We start from the raw sequence: 18,732 nt of genomic DNA, 5'->3' as shown, positions 1-18,732 counted from the left end.
ATTGTACAGTAGATTTTAAGTCTAAGGCCTCTTTCACACAGGCGCTTGTTACCCCAATTAATGCAGCCGTGGTATGGTGATCCATTTAAAATCAGTGGGGCCACTCAGACATGCGCCGTAGTATAGTGCTCCATTTGAAATCACTGGGGCCTCTCAGACATGCATTCAAACACGGCGCTGGACGCGCTTTCCAGTGCCACAATTTTTGAACACTGTCTGCCCTATCCGTTTAGTGCATCTCATCACCCATCACAATGATAGGGTGCGCTAAAACACGCTATCAACCACAGGGAGCTGCGTCCGAAAACTCAAGTAAAATCGCTGCGCTTTGCTGCGTCTGTGTGTGAGAGAGGCCTAAGAATTTGGTAAGTGGGGTACCACATGGCTCTGTCCTAGGCTAAGAGTTGTTCGACATTTTTATAAATGATCTGGAGGAGAAAACTCAGGGGAAACTGATCAAATTTGCCGACAACATAAAGCTTGGAGGGATAGCTGACAATAGATAAGTGAAAGAGGATTCAAAAAGATCTAGACAAGCCTGAACAGTGCGTGAATGGGGACTAACAGAATGGTATTTAACAAGGAGAAATGCAAAGTCCTACATCTGGGCAAGAAAAATGAAAAAAAGAACATACAGAATGAGAGGAATTGGGATAAGCAACTGCAGATGTGCAAAGGACTTGGGTTTACTAATAGATCACAGACTGAATACGAGTCAACAGTGTGATGCAGCAGCCAAAAAGGCTAACACAATTCTGGGATGTATTAAGAGAAGCATAGAGTCTAGATCACATGAGATCTACTCTTCCTTAGTCAGACCTCACCTGGAATACTGTGTCCAGTTCTAGACACCCCAATTTTAAAAAGACATAGACAAACTGGAGGAAGTTCAGAGAAGAGTTACCAAGATGGTGAGCGGTCTGCAAATCATGTCCTATGAAGAACAGTTAGAGGATCTGGAAATGTTTAGCTTGCAAAAAAGAAGGCTGAGAGGAGACCTAATAGCTGTCAACAAATATCTGAAGGGCTGTCACAGTGTAGAGGGACCAGCCCTATTCTCATTTGCACAAAGAAAGACTAGAAACAATGGGTTGAAACTGAAAGGGAGGAGACAGACTATATATTAGACACTGAGGGGGATCAATGAGTGAAACAGGTAGCCACAGGAGGTGGGAAGTTCTCCTTCAATGGAAGTCTTCAGAAGCTGGATAGACATCTGTCTGGGATGATTTAGTGTATCCTGCATTGATCAGTGGTTTGGAACAGATGACCCCGGAGGTCCCTTCCAACTCTACCATTTTGTGATTGTAGGGCCTTGTAAAAATAAGAAGCAGAAAATGGATGCCATGGGCAGCTTTTTCACTTGTCCTCTGCTCCAGTTCTGCGACCTCACCCCATTGTCAGTTGATAAATTTCTTTAAATTTCAGAATCTACCTAGCCTCATGACTTTATTCCCACACTTGTACGGATATTGTAGGCTGTCCAAACTGCAGGCAGTATATTATAGGACAGGAGGAGCTGAGTAGATTGATATATAGTTCTTTGTGGAAACATTCAGTGAAACTTATATTTTAGTCATTTAAATCCCATCTCCTTCTGAACTAAGAGATCCAGTGGGCGGAGCTGTCAGTGATTGACAGCTATCAGGTATGTTTAGCCTTTCTTCCATGTCAGTTTTCTTGCCTTGTCTCTCTTTTAGTAACTTAAAATGCACTAGCACCTTCCTTTTAAAATGTACACAGATAAATTAGTAAAGAAACATTTGTATGCAGAAACTAAGGATCATCTTACACTGGCTGATCGTTCTAATTCCCGCATCCAGCAGGAAATGTGAACAATTTTGTTCAGTATAAATACATGCTCCGACTGAACAACAAACAAGAATTTCGTCGCTTCTCGTTCATCATTCAGTTTCTGTATGCAGAAAACTAAATGATGTATTGGCTGTGTAAACAGGCAGCAGTTAATCTATAAGTGCTCGTTTACTGTAAATGGAGACAGGCAGGCTGGAACGATCTGCGGCCCCAGGCTGCCTCCATTCACTAGTAATGATCATTCCTGTGTAAAAGCACAGGAATGATTACCACTGGGATGAACTGTTGGGCATCTGCACTTGACAGATTGTCCCATATAAAAGGGCCCTAAGTTACAGAATTAAAGTGCTAGGGCTTTGAAATCTACACTGAAAAATAAAATTGAAACATCTTCTATTCTTCCGTCTTATCAGCATTCCTTTCCTCCTCTGCCAGTTCCACCCTCGGAATTTACAAAAGGGCAAAACCAACAATACAGCAGTAACTAAACTAGTAAATTAGGTTTATTTATTTTTTTGTTGTTTGAAAACAAGTTGGACCTACACTACCGCCCAAAAGTTTTAGAACACCTCAATTATTACAGTTTTTATTGAGCTTTACAGTTTTTGTCTCAAATGTATTTTTGAAATGAAAGCAGATAACAAGTAAGATGAATACAAATAACGGATTAACTTTGTTTCACCAAATTAAATCTAGACTTTTGACTCTTCTATTGCACCCTCTAGATCAGGGGTCCCCAACCACTGGGCCGCGGACCAGGGCCGGGCCGTTGGGTGATTAGCGCCGGTCCGCGGCACCGCCGGGAACTTTTGCTCTAAACACAAGGCCCGCTGCCTTGCGCTATGTGGCCCGCGGCGTGCCAACGCCGCTGACCACTGAAGCGATTACCAGCGGGGGCGGCGCAGCTCCCCGCTGGTAATCGCGCTGATCCCGGCGCACACACTGACGTCTGTGCAGCCAGGATCCTCCTCCCCGAGTCCCCTGCTCATTAGTTCCGCAGGAGTGGACTCAGGGAGGAAGCGTTTCAGGCTGCACACTGATGTCAGGGCAAGCAGACAAAAAGCGACAGCAGGGAGGAGGTAAGTATATGGGTTGGGGGGCTGCCTATTACTGGGGGGTTTGCATATTATGGGGGGGCTGCCTATTACTGGGGAGGGGGCTACTTATTACAGGGGAAGGGGCTGCCTATTACTGGGGGGGGGGCTGCCTATTACTGGTCGGGGGGGACCTGCTTATTACTGGGGGGGCTGCTTATTACTGGGGGGTGGGGGCTACTTATTACAGGGGAAGGGGCTGCTTATTGCTGGGGGGGGCTGCCTATTACTGGGGGGGCTCCCTATTACTGGGGGAGGGGCTGCCTATTACTGGAGGGGACCTGCTTATTACTGGGGGGATTGCTTACTGGGGGTGGCTGCTTATTACTGGGGGTGGCTACTTATTACAGGGGAAGGGGCTGCTTATTACTGGGGGGGCTGCCTATTACTGGGGGCGGGGCTGCCTATTACTGGGGGGCGGGGCTGCCTATTACTGGGGGTGGGGCGCTGCCTATTACTGGGGGGGGGGGGGCGCTGCCTATTACTGGGGGGGGGGGACCTGCCTATTATGGGGGGGGACCTGCCTATTACGGGGGGGACCTGCTTATTACGGGGGGGGCCTGCTTATTACTGGGGAGGGGCTGCTTATTACTGGGGAGGGGCTGCTTATTACTGGGGGGGGCTGCTTATTTCAGGGGGAGGGGCTGCTAATTACTGAGAGGTGGGGGGCTGTCTATTACTGAGGGGCGGTGGCTGTCTATTACTGGGGGGGGGGGATAAATTATATGCTGCCCTATGTGTGTGCTGGGGGGGAATCATTATATACTGCCCTATGTGTGTACTGCCAGGACATTCTAAATGTCATAATTAAATAAGAATGCACTAAACGCCAACTCCCTTCATAACCCCGCCCCATATAACCAAAGCCCCGCCCAACCCTGCCGAGCCTTGTAAAAATGGTCTTGCTTGAAGCCGGTCCCTGGTACCAAAAAGGTTGAGGACCACTGCTCTAGATGATTTAATAGCTTTACACAATTGATGCATTCTTTCTACAGTTAAATGCAGGTATTGTTCATATATTTCTTCCCAACAGTGATGCAGATGTTCCCACAAATGTGCTGCACTTGTAGGTTCCTTCCATTTCACCCTTCTGTCCATTTCATCCCACAAAGTTCAGTGAGGTTTAAGTCTGGGTACTGTGCGGGCTATTCCATTCTCTGAAGGCTACCAGCTTCTTATCTTCATAAGTAACAAAGTAAACCCACATAGCTTATAAGGCCCAAACAAGACATATGTCCTTCTAGTTCACCCTATTACCCCCCCTCCCCCCAATGTTGATCCACATGAAGGCAAAAAAAAACTTCCAATGAGGTAGAAGACAATTTTACCCATTTAAGGGAAATAATTCCTTCCAATCTGGAAATCTGAATAATCCCAGGATCACTGACCCATCCTAAATTATTAATGATTGTAGCATATAATATTGTATCACTCAAGAAAGGCATCCAGGCCCCTCTTGAACCCTTATCAAATTTGTCATCACCATGTCCTCAGGCAGAGAGTTCCATAGTTTCACTGCTCTAACAGTAAAGAACTCCCTTCTATTGCAGTGTAGAAACCTTCTTTCCTCTAGACATAGAGGATGCCTCCTTGTTACAGTCACAGTCCTGGGTATAAATAGATGATGAGAGAGATCTCTGCACTAATTTTATATATATATATATATATATATATATATATGTGTTTTATTAGAGCGCCCCCTTCTTACAGTCCTGGGTACAAATCTCTGTTTTGAACCCTGATATACATAGTTATTAGGTCACCCCTCAACTATTTTTTTTGTAAACTACATAGATAATCCCAATTTTTAGAATCTCTCTGGGTATTGTATTCCACTCCTTTCAGTTTATTACTTTAGTTGTCCATCTTTCTACCTGCTCCAGCTCTGATATTTCCTTCTTGAGTACCGGTGCCCAAAACTGTAAACCATATTCCATGTGTGGTCTATTTGTCGTGGCACAGCTACCTGACACTGGTTGCTCTAGTTAAGCTTACAGTTAACTAAAATCCCCAAGTCCTTTTTCATGTCAGTCTTAAGGTCCATTTACATGGGACAATTGTCATTCAAAGTTGTTCAAATCCCCATGCTTCCATGGGAATTTGGACGACAGTTGTCCTGTGTAATTGCTTGCAGAGACTGAACAACTGAGTGAGAGTTGTTCAGTCGTTCAATTTCTGCATGCAGAAACTTAAACGACTAGCTGTTCAGTGTAAATAGTAGTCTTTCAGTTGTGAATGACTGCGTACAGTGGATGGAGGTGGCGGGAGGAGAACGCTCCTCAGAATTCTCCTCCCCTCACCCCACCTCCATGCTGGCCATGCTCTGACCGATGCCAGCGATACTCACTCCTGTGTAACACCACAGGAGTGAGCTTCACTGAAGCTCTCTGTCAGGCATCATTTGCCTGACAGTTCGTCCCCTGTAAATGGGGATTTACCTGGTGGTTTTCCATTTAGTGTGTAATGGTGACATGTATTTTCTCTGCCCATGTGCAGAACCTTACATTTATCAGTGTTATCGGTTGCCACTTTTCTGCCCAAGCCCCCAACTTATGCATATCCTCTTTCAACCACGTTCTGTCCTCTCTTGTTAATTACTTTACATAGCTTTGTATCATTTGTAAATATTGATATTTTACTTTACAATCCTTCTACAAGGTCATTAGTTAATATATTAAATAGAATAGGACCCAAAGCCAATGAACTCTCTAATACTGCCCCCTGTGGTAGCCCACTAGCAACGGTGACCCAAATCAGAGTATGTACCATTTATAACCCCCTCTGCTTTCTATCACTGACCAGTTACTTACCTACTTACACACATTCTCACCCAGATCACGCATTCTCATTTTATATGCCAAATTTTTCCGAAACAGTATCAAATGCTTTGGAAAAGTCCAGGTACACAAGATCCAGTGACTCTCCCTAGTCCAGTCTAGAACTTACCTCCTCCTAGTAGCTGATCAGGCTGGTTTGACAGGAGCGATCTTTTATATACCGATGGTGATACATGGTTATACAGCTATTTTACCTGAGGTCCTCCAGGATAGCATCTCTTAGAAGCCATTTGAACCTTTTATCCACAATAGAAGTAAAACTTACCGGCCTGTAGTTTCCAGGTTCACTTTTTGACCCTTTTTTGAATATCAGGACCACATTGGCTATGCACTAATTCAGTGGAGCAGATCCTTTCACTATATAGTTTTTAAATAAAAGAAACAATGCTTTGTCTATCACATTGCCTGATTCCCTTAAAGGGGTTGTCCCGCGGCAGCAAGTGGGTCTATACACTTCTGTATGGCCATATTAATGCACTTTGTAATGTACATTGTGCATTAATTATGAGCCATACAGAAGTTATAAAAAGTTTTATACTTACCTGCTCCGTTGCTAGCGTCCTCGTTCCCATGGAGCCGACTAATTTTCGGCCTCCGATGGCCAAATTAGCCGCGCTTGCGCAGTCCGGGTCTTCTGCAGTCTTCTATGGGGCCGCTCGTGCAGAATGCCGGCTCCGTGTAGCTCCGCCCCGTCACGTGCCGATTCCAGCCAATCAGGAGGCTGGAATCGGCAATGGACCGCACAGAAGCCCTGCGGTCCACGGAGACAGAGGATCCCGGCGGCCATCTTCAGCAGGTGAGTATGAAGACGCCGGACCGCCAGGATTCAGGTAAGCGCTGTGCGGGTTGTTTTTTTAACCCCTGCATCGGGGTTGTCTCGCGCCGAACGGGGGGGGGGGTTAAAAAAAAAAAAAAACCCGTTTCGGCGCGGGACAACCCCTTTAAGACCTTCCTGTGTTAAGTTCATTTTACGTACGATTATTGGTCAAAATTCGTTCAAACGGCCAAAGTGAACAATAATTGTTACATGTAAGCGTGGACAGTCGTGCACTATTCGTTCAACTGTCGTTTAGCATTGGTTTTTAGCCCGCATAAAAAACAATGCATGGCAATTCAAAAGACATTCTTAACAGTGTACCCATTGTATATTGCTTTGCATACATAATGAATACAGTTTTTACTCTGCCAGGAGCAGAACAATGGAATTCTGCAGGCCAGATAATTCTGCAGAGCCTATGATTACCTTCACATAAACACACCCAACAGAGCAAACAACTCGTGCAGGAAATGCAGATGATTAAAAGCCATTATCTGTACGTGTAATTTTATTCAAAATTGTCAGCATTTCGTTCAGTCATGCTGTTGTCTTAAAGGGGTTGTCTCGCGAAAGCAAGTGGGGTTAAGCACTTCTGTATGGCCATATTAATGCACTTTGTAATATACATCGTGCATTAAATATGAGCCATACAGAAGTTATTCACTTACCTTCCCTGCACTGGCGTCCCCGTCTCCATGGCTCCGTCTAACTTCAGCGTCTAATCGCCGATTAGACGCGCTTGCGCAGAAGGGTCTTCTGCTTTCGGGTCTGTCCGGCAGCAACGGTGTTCTGGCTCCGCACCCTTCTACGCGTCATAGCGTAGCCCCGCCCCGCCACGTGTGCCAATTCCAGCCAATCATGAGGCTGGAATCGGCACACGTAACGGGGCGGAGCTACGCCATCCCCCTCATCCCCCTCATCTGCTAACTTTACAAACTTGTTGGCAGTTCAGGACAAGCCTCCCTGGATCTCTCCCTTCTACCCCTTATCCTCTCACCCAGCTAGCTGAATGATGATCCCGCTCCACCACACTACCATCCACCCCCACATCTGCTCCAGCGAGGGACTGCTCAGTGAGAAGCAAACTCCTTTCCACAGTGCCAATAGATCTGAGTGTTGCAAGCTGCTCATTTAGATCCAGGATCTGGGCTTCGAAATGCGCAACACGTTCACATCTCATACAGCAGTATGCACCCGGCTATTTAAGGAAAGCATACATGGCACAAGATGCACACTAGACAGCACTGTCAATCATGGAGCACATTCTAAATGAGGATCATGCAGATAGATTAGATTTAAAAAATATATATGCAAAAATTACAGATAAGCAGTAATTAAATAAATTACTCTTCCAAAGTCCCTAATCCCAAGTCACACACTTAGGACACAATACACTTAGAATACAGTACAGTTAGAATACAGCCACGCACACTCACTTAAGTTTTGATCTTATCTGTAGCACTTCTGTTCTTCCTTAGTTTGAAAAAGTAGTTCTGCCATAACCTAGAAATATGTTTTGGATCATTGTCTTGAACGTGCCCCAGAGGGTATTGCATGGTGTATCAAAATGCCATGGTGGCCCTTTTTCATAACGCAAACAAAAAATTTGGGGGCCTCAAGGGTCCACTAGAGTTAAATTGTAACCACAGCCTTTGCCATAAGTTAAAACCCACAGTTGGGTCCCCTTAAAAAGTAACTTTTATTGATATGTAGTTGTTAGTGCAAAGCAATATTTGCTATACAATATGCTATTTGGGTCCAAATTAAATTTTAGAGGTAAGCTGAGCTCAGGAGACTAACATTAAATCACACAGCATCTGACGTGATCCAAAGTAATCTGTTTATTGAGTGACAAAAGACCGTTTTTATAGGATCATATGTTCAATTACAATAATTCAAATCTATTATAATTCATTTGTTACATAAACAAAATATAAATATAGATGATAAAGAATTTAACATCTAAAATGCAAGCCAAACGCACGCAGTCGCAGAGTTGACCATACGCAATTGACTTGGAACAGTAAATCTAAACAATAAGTTGTCTAGAGAGAATGTTTAGGAACATATTTGAACAGATAGGAACATGTCAGTTTAACCTGCCGGTCAGTCTAAAGGCCAAAGAAAAAGTGTGAGTGGTTGCGCACGGGCATAGGAGCGTGAGCGGTTCTGCACGAGCGGAGGAGCGTGAGGGGTTGCACGCAGGCGGAGGAGCGTGAGCGGTTGCGCGCAGGCGGAGGAGCGTGAGCGGATGCGCGCGGGCGGAGGCGTGTTTGGAGTGTGAGCTAGTCAATCCTCACTACTTCCACAAGTTAATTGTAGATCCCCTTTAGGATGAGCTCCATGCCTGGCAATGTCATCCAGTGTGCTACTTGTGCAATGTATGCAGTCCTTGATCAGCCGATCGGGGGTGCATACTGTTGCGCAAGAAACGTGCTCATCGCACAATTGGAAGCCCAAATCCTGGATCTAAATGAGCGACTGGCAACATTGAGATCCATTGACAACATGGAAAGGAGTTTGCTGCTCACTGAGCAGGCGCTCGCTGGGGTAGAGGCGGGGGACGATCGTTGTATGGAAGAGCAGGGGGAGCAGGCAGCCAGCTGGGTGACAGATAGAAGGAGGGGTAGAGAGAAGAGAACCAGGGAGGCTAGTCCTGAACTGGCACAACCCAACAAGTTTGCAAAGTCGGCAGATGAGGGGGATGCCATTACAGAGCCAGCACCGCTGCAGCACAACATGCACTGTGTACGCCAGGGGGATAACTGCTTCAGTGAGAAGGGGACGGGGAGCGCAGTGCAGGCTAGACAGGTCCTAGTGGTGGGGGACTCAATTATAAGGGGGACAGATAAGACAATCTGCCATAAAGACTGGGATCGTCGTACGATGTGTTGTTGCTTAAGTTCGACACATTGCGGATCGGATTGACAGATTACTGGGAGGGGCTGGTGAGGATCAAGCGGTCATGGTGCACATTGGCACCAATGAACAAATTAGAGGTCAGTGGAGGGCCCTCAAAAATGATTTCGGGGACCAAGGATCCAAGCTTAGGGCGAGAACCTCCAGGGTAGTTTTCTCGGAAATACTACCTGCACCTGAAGCTACACTAGAAAGGTAGCAGGATCTTAAAGAGGTAAACAAGTGGCTCCGGAGTTGGTGTAAAAAGGAGGGGTTTGGGTTCCTGGAGAACTGGGCTGAGTTTGCTGTCGGCTACAGGCTCTACCGTAGGGACGGGCTGCATCTTAATGGGGAGGGTGCAGCTGTGCTGGGGTTAAAGACGGCTAGAAGGCTGGAGGAGTGTTTAAACTAGGGACTGGGGGGAGGGCAAAAAGAGAAACAGGGGGGTAGTCAGTATAGTCAGCGACCTGGGGCCAAGTAATGGGAATGGGGGTCGAGCAGGGGGTAGGGTTAGTACAGTTAGAACTGACAGAACAACCGGTAGTACCATTAGTAGCAAAATGAAATTAAGGAACAAAAATAACCGTATAAATTGTATGGCAACAAATGCAAGACATTTGATCGGCAAAGTGGGTGAGCTTGAAGCGAGAATGACTGATGAAAATTATGATATAGTTGGAATAACAAAAACATGGCTTGATGATAAGTGCGATTGGGCGGTGAATTTACAGGGTTAGAAAGGGGGAGGGGTATGTCTGTACATTAAATCCTACTTAATGCCGAGGCTACTGGAGGATATAGGGGCAGGAGAGAAACACGTGGAATCTCTGTGGGTAGAAATACAGGGAGAAAAAAATAAAATACTGATAGGGCTTTTCTATAGGCCACCAAAAGCAACAGAAGAAATGGAAATCTTATTATTAAGGCAGATAGAAGAGGTGTCAAACCGCAATGAAGTAATTATTATGGGCGACTTTAATTATCCAGATATAATATGGGAAGACGAAACCTGCAAATCTAACAAGGGTTGTAAGTTCTTGAGAACAATTAAAAATAAGTACCTTACCCAACTTGTGAGGGAACCAACTAGAGGGAGGGACACTCTGGACTCAATATAATTAATTTTTAGCTGTCATTCAATAAGAAACCAACAGGAAGCAACAAAAAGACTAAACTTTAGTAAAGCAAAATTTGATCAGCTCAGATCTACTATCGGTAACATTAATTGGGACAACATCCTCAAAAATATCAGTACAGACAGCAAATTGGAAAAGTTTAAAAACATCCTAATTACCTCATGTGAGCAGTTCATACCCTTTTAAAATAAAAGAACTACAAGTAGAAGGAAACCAATGTGGCTCGACAAGACGGTAAGAGGGCAATAAACGAAAAAAGAAATCGTTTAAACTACTAAAACAAGATGGCAGCAGAGAAGCGCTAAAATCATACAGGGAAAAAAACAAAATTTGTAAAAGAAAGATCAAAATTGCTAAGGAGGAGGCAGAAAGACTGATCGCCAAAAAGAGCAAAACCAACCCTAAACTATTCTTCAATTATATTAACATTGAGAGCACTGGCCCTTTAACAAATTAATACAGGAGAGATCATAGAAAACAATGGGGGGAAGGCAAAGCTATTAGTTTCTTTTCAAGTGTATTCACGACTGAAAAGGAAATGTCTCACAAGATGCAGGGGAATAAAATGACACCTCCCCCCCCCCCCCCCCCCCCCCCCCCGCAGTGCTGAGGCGGTTAAAGAGGATTAAAATTGACAAACCACCGGGCCCAGGTGGAATACACCCAAAGGTTCTAAGGGAACTAAGCGATGTGATAGCTAAACCAGTATTTCTAATATTTATGGATACTATCAAGACCGGGGTTGTACCATTGGATTGGCGCATTGCCAATGTAGTTCCAATATACGAAAAAGGGTCCAAAAGAGAGCCTGGAAACTACAGGCCGGTAAGTCTCACTTCAATAACTGGAAAAATATTTGAGGGGGTTCTGAGAGACGCCATCTTAGAATACCTCAAGGAGAACAACGGAATAACTCCTCACCAGCATGGGTTTATGAAGGGTCGATCATGTCAGACCAATCTGATCAGCTTCTATGATGAACATTATTCTCCCACTATATAAGGCACTTGTCAGGCCTCACATGGAGTACTGTGTACAGTTCTGGACACCGGTGCTCAGGAAAGATGTAGCAGTGCTTGAGAGGGTTCAAAGAAGGGGCAACTAAATTAATAAATGGGGCGACTCGAATACCCAGAAAGGCTATCAAAATTAGGATTATTCACCCTGGAAAAAGAAGGCTAAGGGGCGATCAAATAACTATGTATAAATACATTAGGGGACAATACAGGGATCTCTCTCATGAACTGTTTATACCCAGGACTGCGTCGGTAACAAGAGGGCATCTGCTACGTCTAGAAAAAAGCAGGTTTCATCACCAATGCAGAAGGGAGTTCTTTACTGTAAGAGCAGTGAGACTATGGAACTCTCTGCCTGAGAACGTGGTGCTGGCAAAATCCATAGAGGAGTTGACGAGAGGACTAGATGTCTTTCTAGAGCGCTACGATATTACAGGATATAGACATTAGGTGACCAGTGGGTTGTTAATCCGGGTTTTACAGTCAGGTAGGAACTATAAGAGGTTGATCCAGGGATTATTCTGGCTGCCATCATGGAGTCGGGAAGGAATTCTTCCCTGGAAAGGGCTAATTGGCTTCTGCCTTTTAGGGTTTTTTTGCCTTGCTCTGGATCAACAAGGTGGTTGAAACAGGCTGAACCAGATGGACATTGTCTTCATTCAGCCTAACATACTATATAGCTATCTTTCTGGAGCAAAAGCCTTAGTGATTCACTCAACACTTATTAAATAACCATTTAATATCTATAAATCTTCCAGAAAGAGGACACATGAATACAATGAAAATAGACAAAGATCCCTCTCTCTTCCTCATTGTGGGCACACTGCACCCCTCGCGGTGAAAATAAAAAGTGAATTAAGCGGCGGTCACTAATGCACTGTGCCACTCATTGTCAATGGCATTGTTGGAGATAGCTATGCACTTGTACTCAGCTATTTCCATCTCTCCACTGAGACACCACTGCCTCCCTGATGTAATCCCCAGTAAACACACAATGTCCATGGGAAATACCTCGTTTAGGGGCATAGGATGGTGACTTTGCCAATTAAGTAGGCTATTACCTGCTGTCGGCTTCCTAAATATATTGGTATCCAGTCATCGCAAGTTGTTCAGGTGATTCTGACTCCAGAAGGGCCTGTTCATTTTGATGAATCTCGGAAGTAAAATGTAAACTTTATCTAGCTGTCTACAAATATCTGAAGGGTTGTCACAATGCAGATCAGCCCTATTCTCATTTGTGCAAGGAAAGACTAGAAGCAATGGGATGAAACTGAAAGGGAGGAGACACAAATTAGATATTAGAAAAAACTTTCTGACAGTGAGGGTTATCAATAAGTGGAACAGGTTACCACAGGAGGTGTTGAGTTCTCCTTCAATGGAAGTGTTTAAACAAAGGCTGGACAAATATCTGTCTGGGATGATTTAGTAAATCTTGCACTGAGCAGAGGGTTGGACCCGATGACCCTGGAGGTCCCTTCCAACTCTACCATTCTATGATTCTTGTTTTTGCTAAGTTACCACGAAATCCACAAAGGAATCCCTTGAGGTTACCCAAACAAATTGTAGTAATTGTAGCAAGAAGCATTATGTGAAGTAACATGCCGGTTTCATCTCCGATAATGAACCGCTTCCAGTCCTATTTCATGTTGAATAGAACTGTACAATTAGTCTACCTGTCCACGGGCGTTGCGGTATCCTGCGGCAGAGATCCGCAGCGGGATACTGCCGCCCGGGAGCAGGAGCAGGCAGACCCTCTCCATAGCAGCGCTATCAAGAGCTTTCACTGCGTTCGCCGTGGGGAACACAATTCAAACTCGCCCGTGGACAGGCAGCCTAATTCTCACAAGCCCCGGCTTAGGCTGCTGCTCATGCCTGGATCAACAGCAGCTATGAGTCTCTTACCCACTTCTTTTACCAAACTTAGCCAGGTGCCTCCTAATTGCTGCACAGACACATCCTTATGCACAATCATAGTGCCCCCTAGTGGCTACTACCAATACTGTTTTACCACAATGTAAATCTCTACAAGTTAACAGAATACACTTATGGCTTCCTGTCATGTTCGCTAATACCATAACTCCGTCCAGAAGGAGTATACTATGGGCAACTCCACATCAGATGGTTAAAATTAGCATTGGGTGTCTGACAGCGATGGCATTGTGTGTTAGTAATTCTATTCATCTAAAAGAGTCTGCTCGGTGTCAAATAACATTGATGTATAATGTGTAGTTGGATCAGTTTTGTTAGCTGCTGACGAGACTGAAGCATATGAGGACATATCTCGCCATTTACTGTTAAAACTTTAGTACATTTTTTCCCACACTTTCTTATTTAGTACCCACGGTTTATGATGTTTTTTAATGTTGCCTATGAAGCCCTGTCGGTTGTCAGTAGCTGTCAGCTGTTAAAAGTAGCTGTTAGCCATCAGGTCTAACACGGACTTGACTCCCGAGCCCATTGCATGACATATATTTACGGTATGCAAGGGATTAATCTAACATGTAAGCTTAAGACTTGATTTGTTAAGTATTGTTTGTATTGTAAAGCAGGTATTTGATGTCCCCTAACGCTGGAGCTGTTGATATTTACCGGATTACCACCTCTGACTGCTTTTAGGAACATTCTGCTTTTTTACTGCAAATGATCAGATAGAAGCTTTTCTGTTAATCAGCATGTGCAAAATAGTCATAAATCAATCATTTTGCTGGAGTGTCCTTCCACAGGTAGAATAGCTTGTTCTTCTATTAGTTGCCATAGCTACTCGTTATCCTTGCTGCCTTGCTGTTTTATGCCGCCTTGCTTTAAGGAACAACCTGATCTGCATACTTCTAGCCATGGTTGATTTCAGGACTTTGTGTCTTGTGCTGCTTCTCATTCGCTTTTGTTTTTATGTCAAGCAGTTCTAATTTGTTTCATCAGAATTAATTTAGACAAATTCATTCTGATTCTTTTGTCTCTGTTGTTTGTGAACAGAAGATTTTGTCACAGTTATGTACAGTTTAGTGTATGAACACGACGGAGATTCAGCGACTACTACAAGGGTTGTGAAGATCAGCTTGAGTACAGCATTGCAGGGTCCCTGTCCATGAAATGTGCCACCTACTGAAAACTAGATCCATTCCAGGCCCCCGTCCACACATGCTGGTTTCTAAAACTCGTACTGACGTAATAAGGCCTCATGTCCACGGGGAAAATCAGGCCCGCTATGGATTCTCCATGTAGAATCCGTAGCGGGTCCCTCCTGCCCTGCGGACATGAGGCATAAAAATAAGAATAAACTTGCCTCTCGCCCGCTCCAGATATTCCCTTCGCCACGGCTTCATCTTCTCTCCGTCGCGGCCGGATCTTTTTTCTTCTGGCCGACGTGCCCTGCGCATGCGCCGGCCCGAAGAAAAAAGATCCGGCCGCGACGGAGAGAAGATGAAGCCGCGGCGAAGGGAGGATCCGGAGCAGGTAAGTAAATTCCGATTTTGGTCTCGCGCGGATCCGGACGGCTTCCATAGGCTTCAATAGAAGCCTGCGGGAGCCGTCCCCTCGGGAGACCCGCACGAAAATGGAGTATAGTCCAGATTTTTTCATGCTCCATTTTTTTTAAAATCACTTTTATTGACCATCTGCGGGTATTTATCTACCCGCGGGTGGTCAATGCATCCGTATGGGATGCGGATCCGCGGGCAGGAGAAGAGTTAAAATCCGCTGCGGATTTTAATTCTTCTTTTGCCTGTGGACATGAGGCCTAAACGTGCTACAATGCGTCAGGATCGCTTTATTCTGTGAATTTACTTTGCTCATAAATTTTAACTTTATACTTACCTGACTTGCCGTTACTTTACGGTCCGTCTGGGATCCAGTGCTAGATCTGTACATCAGACTCCTATCTGCATTCAGTACGCACACACATAGGGAACAGTGACCGTGAATGCGCACTGAATGAGTTGGCACGTCCAGTGCGTAGACTGACCAGTGGGGGTTTAAAATGTGCAGTAAATACACGTTACATGCTTATGTAGTTGTACTCTGTATTACATGCGTGAAAAATAGGTGCATAGTACGCAAACCCCCATACGCCATGTGAGTCCTAATGCCCTTCAAAGTATATTTGTATTCTTTTATGTGGCTAGTTATCTATTAGTAGCTAATAATGGAGTAACAGTTCAGGATGCACTCAGTACAATGTATGTTCTCCGATTTTCCGACCTCAGAGTATGTTCACATGTAGTGGATTTCTATGCAAATTTTGCTGCAGATCTACAACAGACTTTGTCCTTTTAATTGAAGGGGTGAAGTCTGCTGCTGATCCGCTTCAAAATCCTGGCGTGGATTTTGATGCGAAATTTGACACAGATTTTTGTTCCGATATTTGCACTGTGGAAAATCGGCACCAAATCCATTACAACATGCAGAACAAAACCATACAACATCCTGCGGAGTAGATTTTGGATCTGCTGCATGTCAATTATAGCACTGGATTCCACCTCTTCAAATGAATATCCGCTGCAGACACTCTACAGCAAATCCGCCCCGTTGAACATAGTCTTGGGGTGCGTTCGCATGTCGCTGACTTGCTGCAGATTTGGTGCAAATATTATACTCTCAATTGAACTGGAATTGATTGGAGTCAAGTGATGAAGAAGTCAAATCTGCTGCAATTCTGAGGCAAAATCTGCAGCAAATCAGCTGCAGGTGAAGGCATTCTAAGGCTGGGTTCACACAGGGCGGATTCCCGTCGGAAATCTCGCGGTTTGGCCGCAGCAAAAACCGCGAGAATTCCGCCAGGAGAACCACCACGGTATAAGCCGCCGCGGCTTTGAAGCGGCCCGGCCGCATGCTTTTCCGTTGCGGCCGGCGCTCCCATAGAGGAGAGCGTGGCCGCGACGTAAATAAACAAAAAAAAAAGTAAACAGACATGCTGCTTCTTTTGAAACCGCTGCCGGATTGGCCGTCCCGTGTGGACGAGGTTTCTGAGATATCTGGTCCACATGGCTGGCTAATCCCGAGATTAGCGGCCGCGGGCGGTTTTGCCGCGGGCGGATCTGCTGCGGCAAAACCGCCCTGTGTGAACCCAGCCTTATAGACAAATGTACAGACGGGTGCGAGGGATGCAGAGGAAGCTTGGATGAAACTGAATGATTGCTAGCAGGTAAGTGGTACTATGTAAACTTGGAGTGTATGTCATCATAGACTACCTACTACCTTGTGACTACACTTTTCTGTACTTGCTACCAGTCCACTCAGTTTATCTCCTACTGACAAATATTTTCCCCGTTGTTATATTTTGCAGGTAGATGTTGGCGTTGTGCATTTCTCACCACTGATAGAACCAAAAATAGATCAGCCTTTCAAACTTGTAGAAAAAGTAGTCCGAAATGTCTTCCAGTTCAGACGGAAATATTGTTACAAAGGAATTTCGTAAGTAGAATCTTTTTTTCTTATTGGACCATATAAGTTGCTAATTTTCAGGTATAAGGAACAAAAAATAATTTGTCTAAGAAGAATTGTATCACTGCTCCATTATTATTCCACAATGTTAAAAATGTAGAATTACAGCTATGTGTTTCGCTGCTTGTACTGTTACTACTACCGGTAGTCGTTGTATAAACAGGACTTAATGCCAAATGCTTCTGAATTACAGAATCATAGAATGGTAGAGTTGGAAGAGACCTCCAGTGTCATCGGGTCCAACCCCCTGCTTAGTGCAGGAATCACTAAATCATCCCAGACAGATATTTATCCAGCCTTTGTTTGAACACTTCCATTGAAGGAGACCTCCCCACGTCCCATGGTAACCTGTTCCACTGATCACCCTCACTGTCAGAAAGTTTTTTTTTCTAATATCTAATTTATGTCTCTTCCCTTTCAGTTTCATCCCATTACTTCTCGTGTTTCCTTGTGCAAATGAGAATAGGGATGATCCCTCTGCACCGTGACAGCCCTTCAGATATTTGTAGACAGCTATTAAGTCTCCTCTCAGCCTTCTTTTTTGCAAGCTAAACATTCCCAGATCCTTTAACCGTTCTTCATAGGACATGATTTGTAGACCGCTCACCATCTTGGTAACTCTTCTCTGAACTTGCTCCAGTTTGTCTATGTCTTTTTTAAAGTGGGGTGCCTAGAACTGGACACAGTATTCCAGATGAGGTCTGACTAAGGAAGAATAGAGGGGAATAATGACCTCTCGTGTTCTAGACTCTATGCTTCTCTTAATACATCCCAGAATTGTGTTTGCTTTTTTGGCTACTGCATCAGATTGTTGACTCATGTTCCGTCTATGATCTATTAGAATAGCCAAGTCTTTTTCACATGTGCTGCTGCTTAGCTTAATTCCTCCCATTTTGAATGTGTTTATTCATTTTTCTTGCCCAGATATAGGACTTTACATTTCTCCTTGTTAAATACCATTCTGTTAGTCGCCGCCCACTATGCAAGCTTGTCTAGATCTTTTTGAATACACTTGCTCTCTTCCCTAGTGTTAGCTAACCCTCCTAGCTTTGTGTCATCAGCAAATTTGATCAGTTTCTCATCAATTCCCTCCTCCAGATCATTTATAAAAATGTTGAACAACACTGGGCCTAGGACAGAGCCTTGTGGTACCCCACTTGATACATTCTTCCACATGGATGTGCATCCATTTATGACCACTCGTTGAGTACGATCACTCAGCCAGTTGTGAATCCACCTAACAGTTGCCTTGTCAAGCCCATATTTGCTCATTTTTTCAATAAGTATAGTATGAGATACTTTGTCAAATGCTTTACTATGGTCAGGATAAACCACATCTACCGCATTTTCCTGATCAACCTAGTCGGTGATACTGTCATAGAAGGAAATTAGATTTGTCTGGCATGACTTGTTTGTCACTAACCCATGCTGGCTCTGGTTAATTGCTCCATTAACATCCAAGTACTTGCATACATGCTGTTTAATAATTTGTTCAAAAATCTCTCCCGGTATAGAAGTCAGGCTCACGGGCCTGTAGTTTCCTGGATCCACCTTCTTCCTTTTTTTGAAAATAGGGACATTTGCCCTTTTCCAATCTTCTGGGACTCAATCCCATTGTGGCAAATTTTGCTTTAAGGTTATATATTAAATCCAGAGTTTTGGTAACCATATTGTCTGATG

General features: G+C 44.4%; 1 protein-coding gene across 2 annotated transcripts in view; it reads left to right on the top strand.

Moving 5' to 3' along the window:
• Positions 1 to 18,732, top strand: part of TFB1M (transcription factor B1, mitochondrial) — a 187,849-nt gene that overhangs the window by 148,192 nt on the left and 20,925 nt on the right. For both annotated transcript variants that reach the window (XM_066596065.1, XM_066596064.1), the window contains one exon: positions 16,895 to 17,022. In XM_066596065.1, coding sequence (XP_066452162.1) covers positions 16,895 to 17,022 — 128 coding nt within the window. The remainder of the gene's footprint in view (positions 1 to 16,894; positions 17,023 to 18,732) is intronic.

Source organism: Eleutherodactylus coqui, chromosome 3 (assembly GCF_035609145.1).
Source record: "Eleutherodactylus coqui strain aEleCoq1 chromosome 3, aEleCoq1.hap1, whole genome shotgun sequence".
NCBI lineage: Eukaryota > Metazoa > Chordata > Amphibia > Anura > Eleutherodactylidae > Eleutherodactylus > Eleutherodactylus coqui.
Note: the sequence above shows the minus strand (reverse complement) of the source record. Positions and strands in the feature narration are given on the sequence as shown.